Here is a 22,390-nt window from a genome sequence, read left to right as displayed (position 1 = left end):
TGAACAGATTAAGACAGTGAGGTGCTAGCAGAAGACTTGAGGAGGGAAGAGACTATGGTTTTCCTCCTTTCTCTCTCCACCTCAGATATGCCTTCTTCATGGTCTCAGCTCTTTCTCAGTAGACCCTGCCTCCGTGGTCCCAGTTCTGCTGGTCAACTCCACCATGGTCTGGCCCCCATCAGACAGCTCTGGCTTCAGGCTCTGGTGACCTTACCTTCCTTCTCTTTCCCTCTGACCTGCTGTTGCTAATTTTCAGAGTGCCCCAGCAGACTTCTCTTTGGCTTCTTGACCCTTCCATCCCTGCATAAACAATCGCTTTATTATAGTACTTTGATTAAAATAACTAGATAGGTTTTCACTTTCCGGACTAAATTTTGAGTGATGCAAAGCCCCAACACGCTTAATTTACTTGAGATTATTGTCTCAGAATACTTGTTTTCATTGGTCAGTATAACTCTGAGATCATACTTTTCTTTTCATTCATAAAAGGAGAATTGAAACACTAGTCCTGGTCTTGATAAAATGCCTTTGGGACTCAACTTCCATTGCTTGGTTGACCGAGGTGGCCTTTTCCCTCCCTTTTCATCAACATATGTTTTCTAAAGCAAAGAAGCAAACAAATTAAAGAGGACTTGACTGAGCAGCTCCACTGTGAAGACTGTTTGGGATTCTGTCATTTTGGGGGGAAAGTAAAGGTGTATAAATTGTGAAAAGGAGGGATCATTTGACAGTTACAATCACATTACTCTTGTCACCTCGGAATAAGTTTTCAATATGTAAATATGCAGCAATTAATGCTCAACTAGAGGTACAAGGTACCCGGGAGTTTAGGAGAGGCCAAGACTTAATTCTTAGGGAGAATAAACAAAGCTTGTTTGCTTAGCCTTCCATCTTACCCCATGTCAGCTGCCAGTTCCACAAAGTAGTACTTTCTCTGCTTTTCCTTGTTTAATTAGATTCCATGGGCTAATTAGGTCCAGAGGGAAGAGGCCATCCATATCTCAAAAATAACCCCTTCCTTTTAGTTAGATTATGGTTGTTAGTATAATATGGTAATTATATTTGGCCACGCCCAGCATGAAGAGTGGTTGACTTGGGTGTTGACCTTAGATTTCCTTGGGTGGCTACTGATGAGGTCAGACTGTTTTGTTAAGACTTTTTTACAGGATTGCTATAAGGATTAAATGAGACATGCCTGTAAAGGCACGGCATAGTACCTGGCATATCATAAATGTGCAGTAATTGCTGGCATTTTTGTGTTTATCATTGTCATCACCTAACATTTACTTAGTATGTACTTTATGTTAACATTTGGCATGTGTTGTCTAATTTAATCTTCACAGAAACTCTAAAGTGGGAATTGTGATAATTCTCATTTCACAGACGAGAGAACTGGTGCTTAGGGATGCTTATGGTGTGTGTTCAAGGTCATACAACTGCTAAGAGAGATGGAGCAGAAACTTGAACCCATGATCTGTTGGATCTTAATTCCTTAAATCCTATATTATCTGGATTCCCATATTACTAACAAAGCACTGAAAAGTACATTTTAGGCTGGGTATGGTGGCTCATACCTGTAATCCTAGCACTTTGGGAGGCCGAGGTGGGTGGATCATTTGAGATCGGCAGTTTGAGAATAGCCTGGCCAACATGGTGAAACCTTGTCTCTTCTAAAAATACAGAGAAAAAAAAGAAAAAGACAAGACAGAAAAAAGCTTGGCGTGGTGGCGGGCGCCTGTAATCCCAGCTATTTGGGAGGCTGAGGCAGGAGAATCGCTTGAACTCGGGAGGTGGAGGTTGCAGTGAGCCAAGATCATGCCACTGCACTCCAGCCTGGGCAACAGAGCAAGGCTTTGTCTCAAAAAAACAAAACAAAACAAAACAACAACAACAAAAAGCCATTTTAATAAACAATGTACAATGAGAAGGCACCGGGAATGTATTAGCTGTAAATTTTATATGGTGATTTAGAAAAAACACTTTTAGATTGGTTTCATTGGTCAACAATACTTCTTGAGGGCTCATTATGTAAAAAGCTTTCTATAGGGAGCTGTGGTGAGAAGACAGAGAAATAAGGAACATGATCTCTGTGAAAGGCAACTGATCCATTTTCCCAAAACAGTGGATTAAACATGCACATTAACCTGATGTGGGCTGAATATGCATGAACTTGGGAGAGAAGATATAGGAGCCTTCCTTAGGTGTTTACCTGGTTCAGGAGATAGAATTTAGTAATCCTGAGTTCAAACCTCGGTTTTGCCTCCTTCTGCAGTATAACCTGGAGTAATTTCTCTACTTCTTTGAGAGTTGGTGTTCTCATATGTATAAAAAGGAGATAATGATGATAGCCTCATAGAAGTATTGTGAAGGACGTAGCATCATTTCTGATTCAAGAATATATTTAGGCAATTTTAGTTTTTAAATATATGAATATGCAGAGTAATTTTAGATGTCAGTATACTTAACCCCAGACAAGCACATGCAATAGCCCTTAAACTTTTAGATTGGGCACTTGTCAGTTTCTTATACCCTTTCCCTGCAATTGCCTCATGATTTTTTGATTATCTGGCAAATGCACAAAAGGAAACCACATGTAGCTGCCATTTCACACCATTAAATACTCAGAAAGTCACCTTTGAGGAAAACCAATACTTCTAAGAAAAAGCAAAGCCACAAAGTTCAAAAAAAGAAAGCTCTATGGTTGGCCAGTTGCCCATCCTGAAGTCCCAAAAAGGTCCTGTGATCATTTGGTGAACTGACTATATTTCTGTGAAATCAGATTCCTTGAAATGCCTCCAAATAGAGAGGTTGATGCGGTCAGAGGAAAGAGACCAGCTACAGTGGGTGGAATGGAGTGCCCCCTGGGCCTGGGAAGTCTCATAGGCAGGTTGCAGATAGAGCCCCCAAGACCAGTTCTTCTGTGCATAGGGCAGGGTGAGCATCAGCCATCCAGTCTCCAAATACCTGTAGTGACACTGAGCCTGAGGCCTGCCAGTCTCATCCTAGAAACTTCCTATCTCTTCCTGTGTTTCTACCATTGACTAAACTTTGGGTCAGGATACTCTTCAGTTTATAAAATAATTTTCCAGATGAGAAAATTTCTATGACAACCAATCTGTTGAACATGCAAAATCTAAGTCCTTCATGGCTTGTTAAAATTTGATCAACTCATTTAAAAATGTTTAGTGTGTTTTCTTCTAGAAAGCCTTTTTCCCCCCTTAATCCTGTAAAACAGTGTAATCGCTTTGGCAAGGCAGTCATGTAGTGGAACTGGAAACATGGTGTGATGCAATGACATGAGTTCTAAGAGGGGCCGGTAGATTCTGAGGTGGTCACACCCCTAGAGTCTGTGAGTGTATTAGTCCGTTTGCACGCTGCTGATAAACACATACCTGAGACTGGGCAATTTACAAAAGAAAGAGGTTTAATGGACTTTGAGTTCCACGTGGCTGGGAAAGCCTCACAGTCATGGCGTAGGTCAAGGAGGAGCAAGTCACATCTTACATGGATGGCAGCAGGCAAAAAGAGAGCTTGTGCAAGGGAACTCCTGTTTTTAAAACCATCAGATCTTCTGAGACTTATTCACTATCATGAGAACAGCATGGGGAAGACCCACTCCCATGATTCAGTTGTCTCCCAGTGGGTCCCTCCCATAACACATGGGAATTATGGGAGCTACAAGATGAAATTTGGGTCGGGACACAGAGCCAAACCGTATCAGTGAGTGTTCAGAGGTTGTAACAGTGGCCCTTTTTATAGCTGGGTAGTGCTAGAATGCTTCTAAACAGTATAGATAGTTTAAAAAAAATTAACTCTTTGATCTAATGGAAAAAAGCATCCCAGTTGGAGTGTGGCGGGCACTATTTGCATGCTGTCCCTACCACAAGCTATGTGACCTATGATTTCTTTAAACTTGTTTCCTCATTTGAATAATGGTACCGATCCAGTCTTATAGGTTGTTTTGCAAACTGTTAAAATGCTTCACAAATATTTGGGTAGTTACCTGTATGTATATTTACACTCCCATGATATTATTACATTGTAATTTTATTCTACATCTTTCAGCAAGCAACTCTACTCTCAAACTGTGGCACATCTAAACCAATATATTTATAGAGGGGAAAAGCGTGTACTCCAGTGGCAAAAGTACTGATTTGAGGGCTGGAGAGCTCAAGTGTTTTTTTTCCTATTTTCTTTCTCTCTTTTTTCTTTTCTCTCCTTTTTTTTTTATTTTTTATTCTTTTGAGACAGAGTCTCACTCTGTTGCTCAAGCGGGAAATGCAGTGGCATGATCATGGCTCACTGTGGCCTCAACCTCCCAGGCTCAAGGGATCATCCATTTTAGCCCCCTGAGTAGCTGGGACTACAGGGGCGTGCCACAATGCGTGGCTGAGTTTTGTGTTTTTTGTAGCGACGGGGTTTTGCCATGTTACCCAGTCTGATCTTGAACTCCTGGGTTCAAGTAATCTGCCTGCCTTGGCCTCTCAAAGTGCTGGGATTACAGGTGTGAGCCGTTGTGCCTGGCCTCTCCTATTTTCTTTTCTTTTTTTTTTTTGAGACAGAGTCTCGCTTGGTCGCCCAGGCTGGAGTGCAGTGGCCGGATCTCAGCTCACTGCAAGCTCCGCCTCCAGGGTTTACGCCATTCTCCTGCCTCAGCCTCCCGAGTAGCTGGGACGACAGGCGCCCGCCACCTCGCCCGGCTAGTTTTTTGTATTTTTTAGTGGAGACGGGGTTTCACCGTGTTAGCCAGGATGGTCTTGATCTCCTGACCTCGTGATCCACCGTCTCGGCCTCCCAAAGTGCTGGGATTACAGGCTTGAGCCACTGCGCCCGGCCTCCTATTTTCTATTGAATATGAAGAGCTATAATCAAGTTTTGAAAAAGATGAAGTATCCACGGGAAAAGAGGGATGCTGGAAGCTGCATATGCATTGAGTTTTATTTTTGTTGCATCTCAGATGTTAGGATCCTACTGTATGACATTTTACAAGATTTCTGTTTGTTAATTGTTGCAATGTTGATGTGCCCTTCACTTTGAGAGTGAAGCGGATAGACCCTGCAGGTGTTGAGGTTTCTCCTTCCTGTCCTGCTCCCTGTATATAGGCTTCCACCGCAGCAGGGCTATGGAAACAGCGGCATGGGGAGCTATGAAGGGGGATCTGAGACTGCAGTCAAAGCTCATGTAGGAATGTCTGGCAGTGGCGTTCTACCTGGGAATGAAGTGCTGCTGGAAATATTTTATGATACCCACAGCCTTGTACAATCAGGAACCTTAGAAATATGCAGAAATGGGCTGTGGCTTGAGCTACTGGGTCCTGATTGTCTGAGGAAATCAGTTAGTACAAGAACATATGTCCTAGAGAAGCTCAGGCTGTCTCATGAGACCTTCATTGCCTATTATCTCTCTCTTTTTTTCTCTCCTTGTCTTCTTTGTCTGTTTCTGTCTTTTTCTTTAATTTTTGTTTTTTTTTTTGAGACGGAGTCTTGCTCTGTCGCCCAGGCTGGAGTGCAGTGGCGCGAACTTGGCTCACTGCAAGCTCCACCTCCTGAGTTCACGCCATTCTCCTGCCTCAGCCTCCTGAGTAGCTGGGACTACAGGCGCCCGCCACCACGCCCGGCTAATTTTTATTTATTTATTTTTTGTTTTTTTGAGACGGAGTCTCGCTCTGTCGCCCAGGCTGGAGTGCTGTGGCCGGATCTCAGCTCACTGCAAGCTCCGCCTCCCGGGTTCCCGCCATTCTCCTGCCTCAGCCTCCCGAGTAGCTGGGACTACAGGCGCCCGCCACCTCGCCCGGCTAGTTTTTTGTATTTTTTAGTAGAGACGGGGTTTCACCGTGTTAGCCAGGATGGTCTTGATCTCCTGACCTTGTGATCCGCCCATCTCGGCCTCCCAAAGTGCTGGGATTACAGGCTTGAGCCACCGCGCCCGGCCACCCGGCTAATTTTTTGTATTTTTAGTAGAGATGGGGTTTCATCGTGTGAGCCGGGATGGTCTCGATCTCCTGACCTCGTGATCCGCCGCCTTGGCCTCCCAAAGTGCTGGGATTACAGGCTTGAGCCACCGCGCCTGGCCTGTTTCTGTCTTTCTCTTCCTCTCATTCTGTGTTTTTCACTGTCTAGGTTTGTTCTTTTCGTTTCACTTCTTTCCTTCCTTCCTTCCTTTTCCCCCTCTCCTTCATCCTCACTCTTTTCTGTTCTCACTTTTCGGGCTTTAAGGCTCTGCCTGCTAAGGTCTGCTGATTCTCCCCCTCTGATCATTCCTCATGGTTTTTCCCAGCTCTTCTTGACTTTGGCCTGAATCCTTCCATCCAAAGTGGGTAAATGTATTACTCTCAGGGAGCAACAAGTATGGATTTTTAACAACTGTTCTGTTGAGATGACTTTAACCATGGAAAGGGTACTCACTGGGCAGCTGAAGACTTTAAGTCATTATCTTCTTCCACGAACCCAGAAGATGGGCAGCTTTCACCAGCAGCTCTGCCAAGCGTTTATCTCAGCCATGGACCTGTACTTCCTCTTTGATGATGGAAGTTATTGTCTTTCTGATTATAGATTGAGGAAACTCGGCTTAACATTGACAAGATCTCAGAACATGTGGAGGAGGCTAAGAAACTCTACAGTATCATTCTCTCTGCACCGATTCCAGAGCCAAGTGAGTGGTTACTTAGAACTGAGTCACCCAATAATCAGCCTTTCCTCGGGGCTGAGCCAGCCTTGTTTTCTTGCCCTTCGTGAGCAGCAGGGAAGTGTACAAGTTACAGGGCACTAGTGTACATATTATCTCATTTCCCTCTCCTTTACCTTACCTGTGCTCCTACTGCCTGGCCACAGTCACGGTTTTCTCTTCATGGTCCCACTCCAACCATTTAGCCAGACTTTCCTGTTTCCCAGCTAGTCCCTCTTCCTGACTAGCGACGATTCCCACTGCTGCTTACATACCCTGGGCCTGGTCCCTCCTCTGAGCCTCTGCTTGTACTGTTTCCCCAGCCTGAAATGCTTTTCCTAGCCCTCTTTCCGAATCCTACCAGACCAAGTTCATTTTTTTTTCCATGAGGTGTTCCAAAATGGTTCAAGTTCACAGAAATTCCTTCTATCCCTAAACTCCTGTTTGTTGCCACCACCTCGGCAAACTTTTTTCCTCCCCTAATTGTTTGCACGGGTGTCCAACCTTTTTTCTTCCCTGGGCCACATTGGAAGAAGAATTGTCTTGGGGCCATACATAAAATACACTAACACTAATGATAGCCGATGAGCTAAAAGAAAGGTTTGCACATAATTTTCCTGATATCTGCCACCACAGAGAAGCAAAAAAATCTGTGCATTCCACGGTTTGGACACGGGTGGTTTAGGGCTATATTTTCAGTTCCTTAAGAACAGGGAGCAAGCCTGACACTGTCATTCCTCTCTTTCATTTTTCCCATGGGCCCTATTACCTAAAGACTGAAGTGGGAACACTTTAGCAGAGCGTATGGACATTGTCTTGATCACATTCCTGCCTTCCCAGCCAGCCTGCCTCCTGCCATCCTCCTCCTGCTCCCCACGCTTCAGCCAGACCAATTCTGGTGGTTCCTCAGATATTTCCTGTTCACTCATACCCTTTACTTACTGTTTCTTCTCGTGGGATTCCTGCTCTTAGTCTCTTTCTCTACCTGGCCAACTCACAGTCCTTGAGACTCAGTCCTGCTCATCTCCGTCTTTAGAAGCTTTTCCAGATCCCTCCAGGCTGTGCACACCTTGACCAGAACTCATACCTTACTCCACGCTGCATATTACAGCTGCTGGTTTATTTCTCTCTTGTCTCCCACTAGACTTTAAACATCTTGCAGGAAAAACCTAGATCTTCTTTCTGATTCCATAGTTTCTAGCTCTGTTCCAAAGTTGTAGTAGGGGGTTGAAGGATGGCTTTTGAATGAATGGTTATAGCTAATACTTAGTTTGCTCCATACAACCTAGGATGTGTGTAATAGGTATGTCATAAATATTTGCCTCATTTTAAGTTGATTAGCCTTGGTTGAAATCTCTTTTCCCCATAAGCTCCCTAGAACCTTCTCAACCGAAGACCCCATGGTAGGCTCTTTCCTCTAAAAGCAGAGTTCTCATAATTTTATGTGCTGCAGGATTACTTGGGAGGGTTGAAAGGGCTGATTTTGCGGTTCCAACCTGGGTGTTTTTATTCTGTAGACTGGGATGGGGTGCCTGGAAAATGCCTTTAAAAAAATAAGCACTCTGTGATTCTAATGATAGATTCTGGGGAGTGCGCTGGGATAAATACCATTCTGGGCAGTGGATGCCTGAGAAAGCCACCCTGCTCTGATGATGATTGCTGTAGCTCACAAAGGAATCAGTCCTCTCCTTTCTAACGGATTCTGCCTGCCTTTGTTTACCCAGAAACCAAGGATGACCTAGAGCAGCTCACGACTGAGATTAAGAAAAGGGCCAACAACGTCCGGAACAAACTGAAGAGTAAGAAGGGAATGAAGGAAACAAGCCAGTCCCCACCACCATCTATCTCAGCTCCCCTAGGGTCCAGCTTTCCGAACTGAAACTCTTCTTGGTGGAACTGACACCACTTGGACCATCTTTGTTTGTGGTTCAGGCTCTGTCCCTGCAATGATCCATTGTAGCCCCAGAAATTTACCTTTTCTTAAATCCTGACAATACTGGAAAGAGTCCAGAATGCAAGCTAGGAGATGAGAATTAAAATGTGCTTTCAGCTGCTGAGTAGTTGTGTGACTTGGTCCTTTAACTTAGTCTTTCAACTTTTCTTTTTTTTTTTTTTTTTTGAGATGGAGTCTCACTCTGTTGCCCAGGCTGGAGTGCAGTGGCACTATCTTGGCTCATTGCAACCTCCACCTCCTGGGTTCAAGTGATTCTCCTGCCTCAGCCTCCTGAGTAACTGGGACGCACCTGGCCCATCAACTTTTCTCTTATTAGTCTTATTTCCCTGGCAACTACATACTTTTTTTTTTTTTTTAAGACAGAGTCTTCCTCTGTTGCCCAGGCCAGAAGGCAGTGGCTCAGTTTCGGCTCACTGCAATCTCTGCCTATTGGGTTCAAGTGATTTTCATCCGTCAGCCTCCCAAGTGGCTGGGATTACAAGCATGCACCACCTCACCCAGCTAATTTTTATAGTTTTAGTAGAGACAGCATTTCACCATGTTGCCCAGGTTGGTCTCGGACTTCTGGCCTCAAGTGATCCACCTGCCTCGGCTTCCCAAATTGCTGGGATTCCAAGTGTGGGCCACAATGCCCAGCCACCTACATACATTTGAATAGTCGTTTTAGAGACATATAGATGCAAGAGATACCGTTCTGTCTACAGATATTTCTTGGTGGGCTAGGCATACCACCTTCCTATACCCCCACTCCCCCCATTTGGGAGAGTATAGTTCATTGAAGCTACTGTCATAGATTCAATTCTTCCAGAGTCTAGAAGGTTTACTTAGTTCTGTTGCTAGAGCCTGCATTCTTGCCCAGTGTATTTGGTGCATGCATGCTATTGATCAGAAGAGAAAACATTATTGCTCAGCCCAATTTGCCATTTCTTCCCCCCAAGTATATTGCAATAACTATGTTAACTGGAGGGGTCATTAGTAGCAGATTCCAGTAATAACAGTGATAGTGCACCTGCCATTGTGATAGGTACTTTATGTGTCTTCTCATTTAATCTTCATATTAGTATTGTGAGGGAGGGACTGTTAGTTATTCTGTTTTACAGATGAGAGAACAGGTCCATTTAAGAGAGGTTAAGTGGCTTTTTCAAAGTCACACCCAGTAAGTGCCAGGGCAAGGATTCAAGCTTAAGTCTCATGGTGACCAAAACCCAAGCTGTTAACTGTTATGCCAAAACCTGGTCATTGTAAAGGCTGTGGAATGCATGTCCTGTGGCTCACCTGGGAGCTGACCTTTTGAGGTGCCACCTACCTGTTGTTACATCTCCATGGGCTGGGTGTGTGGGAATGAGTGAGGAAGTTTCACTGAACAGCATGTTTCTTGGAGGAGGAGATAGGTTGCAAGTATAACCTTCCTCTTCTCTTTAGGCATGGAGAAGCATATTGAAGAAGATGAGGTCAGGTCATCGGCAGACCTTCGGATTCGGAAATCCCAGGTAAGACTTTTCCTGGTCTCACGGTTATCTAGTCCAATTTCTTAATATTTTTCCTTAGCTGTGGAGGGATTTTTTTTTTTTTAATACAATCCTTATCTGAAACTCAATTTGAAGAGCTGATAAAGGAGAACTCTCCAGGTAGAAATAGGGGTCAGGGCCAGAGTCCAGCCCTTTTGGCCCCTGTCTTGTACTCTGCTTCTCTAAGGAGGCCCCTGAAGAGCTTCTTCAGGCTTCCTAGAGCACAGCTTAGGATTTAGTGCGCCTCCTTGTTTTGCAGGAGAGGAAATTAATGTCTTCTAAACAATTGTTAGTCATTGGTTGTCCAGTTTGGAGCCAGGCACTTTAGGGGTCATCAAAGATATGATCCTTGTCCTTAAAGAACTGGCATGCCATTGAAGTGGCATGGAAAGCTATTACCTAAGACCCAGCAGGAGGACGGGATAAGAAGACACATACATGGTGCTGTCAGCATCAAAAGATCTCAGGAAGAATTGGGGGTAGCCAGCTGGGCCGGAGTGCCAACATGAACAGGCTCAAGAAGCAGTTTTCCCTCTCTGAGAGGCACAGGGGCAGGAGTGGGGCGTGCATGTGTGTGTGCGTTGGCAGCAGTGGTTGGTAGTGGTAAGGGGTAGACGTAAGGGGCAGACGTGAAGACAATAGGCTTTCTGGAGAAAAAAGTTTGCTGTGGGATAGCGGACACATAATAACGTAGTATCACATTCTAGAGGTCTTTGAGGACCATTCTAGGGAATTTGGATCTGATGTTGTAACTTCAGGCAGCAATGTATTAGGAGGATTATTATGGTAGCCATTTGAAAGCTGTTTACAAGTGGGAAAGAAGCTGGAGACCGGAAGGTCCCTAGTTAGGGACCCTAGTTAGGTTTTTGCAAGGGTTTTGGTCTAAATTTGCATGGTGGTAGCGGGTTTGGAAAAAGTATACATATTGGCGATTTTCCAAAGGAGAAACCAGTAAGTAGGGCTTGATGCTGAGAGGTGAGCAAGGAATAAAAATTATTAGGAAGATTTAACTTAGGCATCCAGGGCTGTTGAGATAATGCATCTACTTATAAGCAAGAAAAGTTGGGGAAATGAGTTTAGGGTAAGAACTCAAGGATCTTTGGTAAGTATGACATGTGGGAAGGGAATCTGACAGTTTTAGAATGCAGGCCAGGTGTTGTGCCAGAAAAATGCTACTAGTCCATGTGGATGTAGGGCTCAGAGATTTAGACATGACCTCTGGCCTTACAGTTACCGCGTGAGGTCAGCAGTAAACCAGTTTCAGTAAACTTCCAAGTCCAGTGCTACTGTAGATGGCTGTGTGGGGGTGGGGAGGGGTTCTAGAACAGTTACGGAACCACTGGGGGCTGACTGCATTTTACATCGTCCCACAGCACTCTGTCCTTTCTCGGAAGTTTGTGGAGGTGATGACCAAATACAATGAAGCTCAGGTGGACTTTCGAGAACGAAGCAAAGGGCGAATCCAGCGGCAGCTCGAAATTAGTATGTACTTGAGGTTTGGCGTGTGCCTTCCACCCTTCCTGCCACCTGGTTGTCCATCCCAAGTTTCGAGGTCCTGGTAGAGCAAGCAGCAAGCACATTTTGTGCCTGAGTCTAGGGCAGCTCCTACAGCACTGGCACATCCTGAATGCCGTGCTGGAGGCTGAAAGGTGACACTTTATCAGGCCCAAGTAATTTTATTGTATGCGGTCCAGCATTGTCTCCTGTATAGAGGGGAAATGCTTGCCAAACAGTTGCTCTCCTGTGGACTCATTGTATCATTTTGCTGTCTGTTTGACAGCAAAGCACATTTATGCAATAAAAAGTGTGGTGTAAGTTGCTGGGAGGATTAGAGAAATAAATAAAGCCATACCGTTTAGGAAATTTAGTAATGTGGAAGGCAGGGCCCTGTGGAGTGGAAGGTGCCTTGGGTGAGAGGAATGGTATGAACGTAATCAAGAAAGAGCAAGTGTGTTTAGCAGTGGCAGGTTGTCCAGGGTCTGGAAAAAGGGTGTGTCTGGAGTAGCGTAAGGTTAGGATGGATTGAGGGAGGGCTTGCCCATGAACTAGCATGTTATGAGGGTCTTGAACGCCATAGTGTAGTGAATGGTGCAAGGAAATGTTCTGAGCTGGGAAGCACTGTAATGAGATATGTGCTTTAGGAAGGTAACTGCTGATAATGTTAAGGATGTCTCGGGTTAGGGGAGAAATAAGATGAGTCAGGAGGCAATTGGGGGAGTGCTGTAAAGGCCATGGTCTTTATAGGGAAGTCACGTTCCTGATTTTCAGGGACCTTATCAAATGGTGTTTCACTATGATCTTATATTTGACGCTCTACTTCTTTTGTTACAAAGCTGGCAAAAAGACCACAGATGAGGAGCTGGAGGAGATGTTGGAGAGCGGCAACCCGGCCATCTTCACTTCTGGGGTGAGTGCCCTGTGTGCTTGGATAGCACATCCCTCTCGTGAGCAGGGAGGCCACTGTGGAGCTCATGCAGTCCAGCAGGTGGAGGGGGAGCCACAGGTGCAGGGAGTTCAGGGAGGCAAGGAGCTCCCCAGGAGTGTGCGTGAGGGCTGTGGCAGGCTTTCTCGCAGGGGTAGCTGACAGCCTGTCTGTGTGTGGCCTGTTATAGATCATTGACTCGCAGATTTCCAAGCAAGCCCTCAGTGAGATTGAGGGACGGCACAAGGACATTGTGAGGCTGGAGAGCAGCATCAAGGAGCTTCATGACATGTTTATGGACATTGCCATGCTGGTGGAGAATCAGGTAAGTGGCACTGAGTCCCAGCGTGGGGAGCGGGGAGAGGAAAACTCAGGCTTTTCCCTTTTGCCTGAGAACAGGGAGGAAGGGAATACTGGAAGCCAGTGAGGTAGGGTGGGAGAACCATTGGGAATTTGCATAAAGGAGAAACAGAATCCCATGGGAAAGTGTGCATTCAAATTGAATGTTGACACTTTGGGTGATCTTAGCCTTGTCGTTCTTGCCCATCCCCTTGGCCTTGCAGTCGTTGCTAGTTGATACAGGGTTTTGTGTTCTGTCACTTAACCTAGTTCCCCCAGAGTTTTGATTTTTTTTTTTTTTTAAGATGGGGTATTGCTCTGTTGCACAAGCTGGAGTGCAGTGGCGTGATCACAGCTCACTGCAGCCTGACCTTCCAGGATTTGTCTTTTTTTTCTTTCTCTTCTTTTTTAAAAATCAGAAATGGGGGCTCCTAATGGTGATGTTTTAAAACAGCCTCCTGATATGGACTAGTTCCCTGATGACATTGAAAATGTGATCTTTTCTCTAGTTCACAGGGAAAACTTAGGTTTCACAGACATTTTTATTTTTTTTTCCTTTTTTTTTTCCTGTTTTTATTTTTTGGCACCTTTTGCTAAGGCACAAAGCAGACAACAACATGAATGAAGGAGTAGTAAAATAGCATTGACAAGAAGACTCGAAACACTTTTGGTGCTTAGTTTGACAGCTCACTTTGTCCCAGGCACGCTTGCTCGGGATAGAATTCTGGATTGACTGCATAGGGTGCGAGTTTCACATAGTCAGATGGTTCCTAGTTCTTATGGGACAGTTAAGTGTGCCAGAGGGTCATGGTGCTGTGCTGCTCTGACACCTGGATAGGAGAGAAAATTGCTTCCGTAGTAGGCAGACTGCAAAACCTAGTTGAAGCCCGAGCACGGCTTGACTAGTTTTTGACATTGGTTTCCTGCTGAGGGCCTGGGTGCTTTCCCCCTATTCCTGGCTGGCCTCTGAGACCATTTCTCAAGTCCCTCCATTCCACCTCTTCTTTTCCCCCATACTGCCTTGCCGAGGAACTGGCTTGAGATTCAAATGGTGGTAAGTGCCTTGTTCTGTTTACAGACTGCCATAAAGTGATAGAGTTGGGTTGGGTAGTTGAGAATTCCTAAGATGACTAAGATTAATTGGAATGATCAAACTTCGCTATCAGGAAGTGATTGCTAGGAAATGGTTGGGAAGCTTATCAAGAGACCACTGTCTGGAAGGGAAGATATAACCAAATAGCTTGGGTAAATCTAATGTCTGTCAGTTAAAGGGCCTGGAAATAACTTAGAGAAAGCAAATGTTCCCCACCCCAGATAGTTATTGAGCACCTACTGTGTGCCAGGCACTCTTCCGCAGTTAGTGAATGTACTCAATTCAGGCTGAATGATGTTGATTCAGGTCTGAATGACCAGGAAGAGGCCAGCATCCTAGTGATGTCCTAAGAACAATGAGTTATCCTTATTTCGGTTCCTCTCCATGTGCTTAAGTGTAAAAAAAAAAAAAAACAAAGGTTGTCTGGGGATACCTCAGAGTATATTTATAGGTAGTTACCAGGCATCTAGACAGTATGTTCTAGATGCCCGGTGGAGTGCTGGTCACAGAGAAGTAGTAAAATTCAGTGAATGCTTCTTGAACAAGTGACCGCCACCCCACCACCAAGGACTGTGAATGGGTGTCCTGTGGAAGGCCATGCATCAAGGTTTCTGGATGCTCCTCTTGCCACCGAAGATTGTAAGAAAGAGAATCCCTTCCCCACATTGGCTAGGACTGACCTGAGACGTTTGCTGGGTGTGACCAGAGTCTGTTCTTTGCAGGGTGAGATGTTAGATAACATAGAGTTGAATGTCATGCACACAGTGGACCACGTGGAGAAGGCACGAGATGAAACGAAAAAAGCTGTGAAATACCAGAGTCAGGCCCGGAAGGTGAGACTCTCCTGTGGCCTTCAGAGAAGAGAGTCCATTTTGTTTGCTGTGTCTCGCTCTTTCTCTTCCCTCTCCCTGTCTCTGTTTCTGCTGCCACCACCTCTTGCATCTGGGGAAAGGGATCCATGATTGACCGTATCGAGAACAACATGGACCAGTCAGTGGGCTTCGTGGAGCGGGCCGTGGCAGATACCAAAAAGGCTGTCAAGTATCAGAGTGAAGCCCGGAGGGTGAGCACCTTCGTCTCAGCTGTCCTTAGTCTCAGCTGTCTTACTAGCATCTCCTCTCCCTGGCCACGGCCACCTGTGTCCTTAAGCCCACGCCTCCCTCCCTGTCGTGGCCTCATCAACCCCTCCCTCAGCCTTTCCTAGAGACCGGCTGCTTGCCCTTCCTTCCCAGGTGTGCCTTGCATGGATCTGGCTCACAAGCTATCTCCCCAAGAACCCACACTTGAAAGGCAGTTCTGTAGGATGGATGCACGGCCCAGGTGTTGCTGCTAATCTTCTCCTGGACTTAGCTCATGAGCCTTTCAGATGTTACACTTGACTCCTCTGTTCAGAAACTTTCTCTTCATTGTCTTCCACTCCAGGCGCCCAAGCTCCACCTCCCTTCTCTTTTTCTCTACCTTGTACCTAGCACATGCTAACTGCTATGTATATATTATCTCATATCTGATGGAGCACCTGTTATTTCTACTTTATAAATGAGACAGTTGAGGGTCAGCGACTCAGTAACTGGCTTCAGGCCACCTAGTAAGTAGAGGCACTGGGATTCAAGTTCAGATCCCAATCATTCTCTTTCTTCCACCCCACAGTAATTGCCCACCCTCTGGTGCCCCTGCTGCTTAAGGACTTCTCGGCTTCTGTGCTCACGACTGTGGGTATTCAGCTCTGGTGGCTTCTGCTTTTTAGACTTTTCTCCTTTGACGGGTTCTCTTGGGCTCTGATATTGTTGTTCTTTAGTTCTTTGTTTTTCTTCCAACTTTACCTATTGCTTATGCAGGGATTTAGGGGACTGGATAGTTATTTTACATGGTGAATCTAGGCTGGGTGGTATTTTCTGATATCCAGGCAGTGTACTGGGCCTGACAGGTAGGAGTGTACTTTAGGGGACAAATGGACAAAAGTAGGAGATTAGAACTCTATCAAAAATGCCTTTACATTCCCTCTTAAAACGAAAAAAATCAGTCAGTCACTTTTTATCTTGGCCAACTGCTCCTTAGATACCCCATGATAGTGGCTCTGATTCTCTCTCTCCACATACACAGAACTGCGGTGTGAGCTGAGAGCTGAGAGAGGCCCCGTATTTCCCTCTGCTGGCATTCCTAGCCTAGAGGTAATTTAAGAAATTTACAGTGTCCTAGGCTGGGTGTGGCAATTCATGCCTATAATTCCAGAACTTTGGGAGGCCGAGGTGAGAGTATTGCTTGAGCCCAGGAATTTGAGACCAGACTGGGGAACATGAGAAGACCCTGTCTCTACAAAAATAAAAAAAATGAGCTGAACATGGTGGTGCATGCCTATAGTCCTAGGTACTCAGGAGGCTGAGGCAGGAGGATCACTTGAGCCCAGGAGGTCGAGGCTGTGGTGAGCCATGATCATGCCCCTGCACTCTAGCCTGAGTGATAGAGAAAAACTCTGTCTTAAAAATAAATAAAGTATCCTAGAAGGATGTCTGTATGTAGAGACATAGGCCTCTTATTCAGATTGGTAAGATATTTTCTATATAGAGGTGACAGGGGTTGGGTTTTGGATGAGTAGTTATTTTTTTGGTTGTTTGTAGTAATGATTTGTTTTTGTCTTATTCCTCTCTCCAGAAATTGATAATTATCATTGTGCTAGTAGTTGTGTTGCTGGGCATTTTAGCATTGATTATTGGACTTACCGTTGGGCTGAATGTTTAGGCCACTGCACTGAAATGTAAGTAAACGAATGGTTCTTGGGGACTCTGAATTTGGCTGCTCAAGAGGAAATTAGCTTGGAATTTCAAATTCCTCTTCTTTCCCTGTGATTGTCCTTGGACACTGAGCTTTCTACAACTTTCAGTAGCCTGTGGATTCTTTATCTCCTTACAGTTCTATTGGTTTCTGGCTGCAGTACATGGGTGAGGTCTCTGTTTGTTCTTATCCTGTAGATTCTGTCCCCAATCTCTGTCTTGTCGTATTTCTCACCACTTCTCCTAGCATACCTGAGCACCCCATGTGACTCCCCTTACTCAGGAAGCATGCTTCTAAGTTGGGTACGTCTCTGTCTTGGATCTGGAGTCTGTCTTCTGAATTCTTACTGATTTTCATGGATGTTGGGCTTTACTTTCTGTATCCTTTTCAATGTAAAGGAAGCTCTGAATTGGGATTTGGATCTGCAGAGTTTTCTCTGTTGCTGACTGGGTCTTAAATGAGGACAGTTAACACACTTTTGAGTGTTGCATTGTCCCAGACAATGTACTAAACACCTTATACATATATCATTGAATCCTTACAACGTCTTTTGAGACAGATACAGTATTATGCACATTTTACAGACAAAGAAACTCAGTCAAAGAGAATGCTGAATAACAGGGCCAAGTTCACACAGCTAATAGTGGACCTAGCTTCTCTTTGTAAGAGAAGGTAGCCATTAATCTGTAAAGCCTAGAGAACCTTAGAGGATAGTGATGTTAAAATTGAGACTATTAATTTTCTTGAAAATTTGTTAAAAATGATAGACTTACCACTGAATCACTGTTTTTTTGAGACAGAGTCTTATTCTGTCTCAGGCTGGAGTGCAGTGGCATGATTTCGGCTCACTGCAGCCTCCGCCTCCTGGATTCAAGCGATTCTCCCGCCTCAGCCTCCTGAGTAGCTGGGATTACAGGCACATGCCACTGTGCCCGGCTAATTTTTGTATTATTAGTAGAGGTGGGGTTTTGCCATGTTGGCCAGAATGGCCTCGAACTCCTGACCTCAGGTGATTCGCCTGCCTCAGCCTCGGGAAGTGCTAGGACTACAGGCCTGAGCCACTGCGTCCAGCCTGAATCACCTTTTTTTGGTTGTTGTTGTTTTTTGTTTGTTTGTTTTTTGAGATGAAGTCTTGTTCTTATGCCCCAGGCTGGAGTGCAATGGTGCGATCTCAGCTCTGCGAACTCCGCCTCCTGGGTTCAAGTGATTCTCCTGCCTCAGCCTTCCAAGTAGCTGGGATTACAGGTGCCTGCCACCTTGCCCGGCTAATTTTTGTATTTTTAGTAGAGACGAGGTTTCACCATGTTGGCCATGCTGATCTCAAACTCTTGACCCCAGGTGATTCATCTGCCTCAGCCTCCCAAAGTGCTGGGATTACAGGCGTGAGCCACCACGCCTGGCCTGAATCACGTTTAATAGTAGTGAGCATATCAATCTGGTTATTGGGACTATTAAGACTTTTGTGACTTTAAAACAAAATTTTATTTTATTTTTTTGAGATGGTGTCTTGCTCTGTTGCCCAGGCTGGAGCATAGTGGCGTGATCTCAGCTCACTGCAACCTCTGCCTCCCAGGCTCAAGTGTTCCTTCCGCCTCAGCCTTCTGTGTAGCTGGGACTATAGGTGTACACCAACACGCCAGGATAACTTTTATATTTTTTGTAGAGACGGGGTTTTGTCATGTCACCCAGGCTGGTCTTGAACTCCTGGACTCAAGTGATCCACCTGCCTTGGCCTCCCAAAGTGCTGGGATTACAGGCATGAGCCACTGTGCCCAACCAGTGACTTTTAAAATATTTTTCTGAATAAAATATAGCATGTATTGTAAAAAAAAAAAAAAAACAACCTATACAATACAGAAAATATAAAACTAATGAACTTTTAATATTATTGCTGATAACCTTGTGGCATGTTCACACACTCAGACATAGTTTTACATAGTTCAGACTATATTATCCATAGTTTTTTACCCAGTTAAAAATTATAAGCATCACTCCACAGCATTAAAATCTCTTTGTAAATCTAATTTCCAATATGAGATTGTGGTCATCCTCTCAAATATTTAACATTTTCACAATGTTGGAGGTTTATGTTATTTTGCTATAGCTAACAGTGTGACCTTATTTAATATTTTTCTCATTTAAATTTTGTCTTTATTATCAACTCATATAAGTTGGATTACTGAGATAAGAGGTATAAACATTTTTAAGACTTGGCACATAATACCCTGCCAATACCCAGAGCTGTGCCTTCCTTTTATATTTGTTTCAGTGTGTCTCTTCTTATTCCTCCTTCCTTCCATGTGACCAGAGGATCTAAAAGTCAGCTTATTATAGCATTGAGCATTCAACTTCATCTTGAAAGATAAGCAACAGTGAGATGAGCAACCTCTCATAGACAGGTGGTTTGTTGATTTTTTTTTCCCCCCTTTTTTCTGGCACTTGGAGTCTAGCCCTTGACTTTTTTGCATGTGAAGTTTAAATTTTGTTTTGGCTCTGAACAATCTGATTGAAATAGATGTTGAAATTTTAAAATGATAGAATAGTTGTTATTTTTCCATATCCTTGGATGAAAGGTGATATGCAAATTCGTGGTGCCCCTTTCTATTCCTAATTCCAGGACTTCAGAAGGTATATGAATTATTTTTCAGGACGTAACTCCTCAAAGAGGAGCAGACTAATTAATACGTTGTTTTTGGTTGACTAACGTATCTTTAACCTGCTAAATTGCTGAGCAGTTGTTAAGCTGCTTTTTTTTTGTAGTTTATTCCATGTTCCCTAATAAAGTCAAAGCTGATGTGTTGCCTAGGTCTGGACTCCCCTTTTCCTCCATGTCACCCACGGGGGAGAGGTCTCTGAACAGGAGGGCAGACGGTATGTTTATATTTCCTAGTAATGTGCCAGCTGCTTGCTCTAAGTTCATAGTATCCTCATTTTACAGACGGGGAAAGAGCAATGAAGTTAAGGAACTTGCCCAGGGCTACATAGCTCATAAGGTGGAGCCACCATAATACGACCCCTGAACTTTTTCCATGTGCTTTTCATTGTGCCCTTCTGCTTTCTAAAAGAAAGGCAGCAGGGAGTTCATGAAGATCGAGAACCCGAAAGCAGCTCCTGCAGCCTGTCTTTGTGGTGGTGCTGCTGTGGGACCTGCAGAGCAGGTGTTTTCACTAGGGATTGTCCCTTCCCACCACGTCTTCATGGGTGTGGACAGCCTGTGAGAAGGCTTATAAAAGGCCTAGAGGCTTTTCTATTTTTTTTCCCTCTCATAGTAGGGCCTTTTGTCCTTTATACAGTAGGATATTTAACTCCAGGTTCTGTCCTGGGTTTGTGTATTTCATAGTGATTGCTGGTCTTTCCTCCCCACCTTCTAGGTTTGTGGCTGACTCCTTCTGTTGCCCTTTGCCGCCTTCGTGTGTATTGATCAGCTCCTCCTTTCCCTGCCTCCTAGAAACTGATTTCACTCCAGCCTGGTGTGGCCACCCTTGTCTTCAGATGAGAATGGAGTCTGAATGGCCTTCCTGAGAGCGAGTACAACCCGTTCCTTTGTTTCCTTGCGACCACCCTTGGACCTGACTCAGCTAACAATCTAGCCCTGGGGGAATGTGATCTACCTGATGCGACCCTGAGTTATCCTCAGAGCCTCCTCCTGCCCCACCAGCTCTCAAGTACCTTTTCTCCTGGACTGTGTGAACTACCCAGCTTCCTTCCTCCCTGTGGTGTGTCAGATTATGCCTTGCACCTGGGAAAGCTCTTGTGAGACCCTCCCAAGGTGCTGTATTTTTCTACCTCATGGAGTATTCTCCCAGAAACTGCAATGTTTTTTTTGTAGGGGAGTATCTTTAACAAAGCAGAAGGATTCTTCTAAGTTTGGCAACAATAAGGCTTGGATCTGCGTCTTCTACCTGGCAGGATGCCAATCCTGTTTGTTGTCCCTATGTCCTGAAAACATGAGGGACTGGCAGATGTCATTTTAGTCTGAAGAGCTGACTTGTTTGAAATTCAGCCTTAAATTAAGCTCTTAGTTGTTCAGCTTGGGGGGCAACTTGGATTTTTCTCTGTGTTGTAGTCTCTCGTATTTACTCAAGGAGGGACCAGGATGATACAGTCAGCTGAAGTTACGCTTTGCAAAAGGCTGAGGATATGGAATATGTTTCCATGTCTGAGTCTTAGAAACTGGCTGTTCATTGTTAGAAAGCGATGCTTTGTGAAACTATTGCCTTGGGGCCACAAATAATCAGGGATTTTAAATTGGGCAAGGGACAAGGTGCTAGAATCCTAAGCTCTGGAAATATTTCATGACACTGGTGTATTCACTCATGTGTTCCAGATGTATTCTAATTGTGTATGAGATGTATGTACACATACGTGTGTGTCTCTTAGGAAGTAGGAAATAAAAATGGAAGCTATTATGACCTCAAAAAAAAGAAAGCCAACTTTGAGCCAGGATAAAAATTGGGTAAAGGATATTTGCTTACCTGCAAATGAATCCTTGTGGAAATGTGATCTTCCCATATCATCAAGAAACTTGTTTTCTGGAGGAATACTGGGAGAATAAAATGAGAACTCTGGAGTGAGCTAAATTGATCCCAATTAAGTTCTTCTGCTTAGCAGACAGTAAGTATAATTTTTTGACACCCTTCCCCGCCTGCTGCCTATGCTAGGCTTGTCCTGAGAGCATCCCTCAGTAATTTGATATTCATGTGGCCTACAGGATGTCTCATCTGGAGGGCTGAGTCAGTTGGGGGACAGCACAGGCTACACAGTAGCTCTTCCTGCTACTGGGTTAATGAGTTTGGCAGGTTCTTTGTCTCACTCAATTCTTATCATGGAAGCAGCAGCAGCCGCCGCCAGGAAATCTTCAAGTGTAGTGTCTGTGCTAACCCAATGGTAAATCCCTTAGATCCCCTCCTGTTCTCTGGCAGTCTCCTTGATTTTGGGTACCATGTATATTTTCAGCTTTGACTTCAATGCTTTCTAGGATAGGGTGAGCACCCTTAATCCAGGCACTGTCCGTTAGCTTCCTTTGCAAAGGCTACTTACTGCCGGTCATAATCCAGCACTCAGACAGAGCCAAGGGGATGTCCTCTTGCCCATGGCTATGATGTCAGACAGTGGATGGGCTCCAGCCACAAGAGACAAAATCACTAAAGGCCTTTGCTCTCCTCTTACATTGAGGCCTGGGGCTTACAGTTTGGAATACGACATGTGAAGGTTTTTGTTGTTATTTGTATTTTTAAAATGTAAACTTGATTATTTTATTGCTAATTTAAAAATAAAAATGACTTTGTATTGATTGTGAAACGGTTCTGGCTCTGTCTCCATGCAGAAACACTGATCTGGTGCCACCGTGTGGTGATTTTTATTCAGGTTTTAGAATGCAGTTCACATCTTTTTAAGCCATGTGCTGGATCAGATTCAAAAGCGCAATTTTTGAATAAGGTTTAACTCTCACAGAATGCAGTGTAACTATGTGTTTCAGATTTGAGGTGTTCCCCCCAAAAGAATTTGGTTCAGTCCTTGGGAGTGTCTGGCTGTAGGAGAAAATGGGGGAGATCTGTCATGATGTTATCTAGAAGGCGGAATGACCACACCAAACATCCCCTGGGATCCTTTTGATCTAACTTTTGAATGTCTCACCAAAA

The 22,390-nt window shown here is 44.6% G+C and overlaps 1 protein-coding gene across 8 annotated transcripts in view; it reads left to right on the top strand.

The window, feature by feature from the left end:
• Positions 1–22,049, top strand: part of STX3 (syntaxin 3) — a 48,098-nt gene extending 26,049 nt beyond the window's left edge. The window contains exons 3-12 of one of the 8 annotated variants that reach the window (XM_077962784.1): positions 6,552–6,651; positions 8,388–8,462; positions 10,040–10,107; positions 11,499–11,607; positions 12,459–12,532; positions 12,738–12,872; positions 14,932–15,042; positions 16,629–16,707; positions 19,554–19,619; positions 20,120–22,049. In XM_077962784.1, the coding sequence (XP_077818910.1) occupies positions 6,552–6,651; positions 8,388–8,462; positions 10,040–10,107; positions 11,499–11,607; positions 12,459–12,532; positions 12,738–12,872; positions 14,932–15,042; positions 16,629–16,707; positions 19,554–19,619; positions 20,120–20,169 (867 nt within the window). In that variant the 3' untranslated portion in view covers positions 20,170–22,049. Of the gene's footprint in view, positions 1–6,551; positions 6,652–8,387; positions 8,463–10,039; positions 10,108–11,498; positions 11,608–12,458; positions 12,533–12,737; positions 12,873–14,701; positions 15,043–16,079; positions 16,313–16,628; positions 16,732–19,553; positions 20,065–20,119 lie in introns of those variants that run through there. The other 7 variants (XM_077962783.1, XM_015114080.3, XM_015114079.3 and 4 more) reach the window with 7 other exon arrangements.
• The last annotated feature ends 341 nt before the right edge of the window (positions 22,050–22,390 follow it).

This window comes from Macaca mulatta, chromosome 14 (genome assembly GCF_049350105.2).
Source record: "Macaca mulatta isolate MMU2019108-1 chromosome 14, T2T-MMU8v2.0, whole genome shotgun sequence".
Taxonomy (NCBI): domain Eukaryota; kingdom Metazoa; phylum Chordata; class Mammalia; order Primates; family Cercopithecidae; genus Macaca; species Macaca mulatta.
Note: the sequence above shows the minus strand (reverse complement) of the source record. Positions and strands in the feature narration are given on the sequence as shown.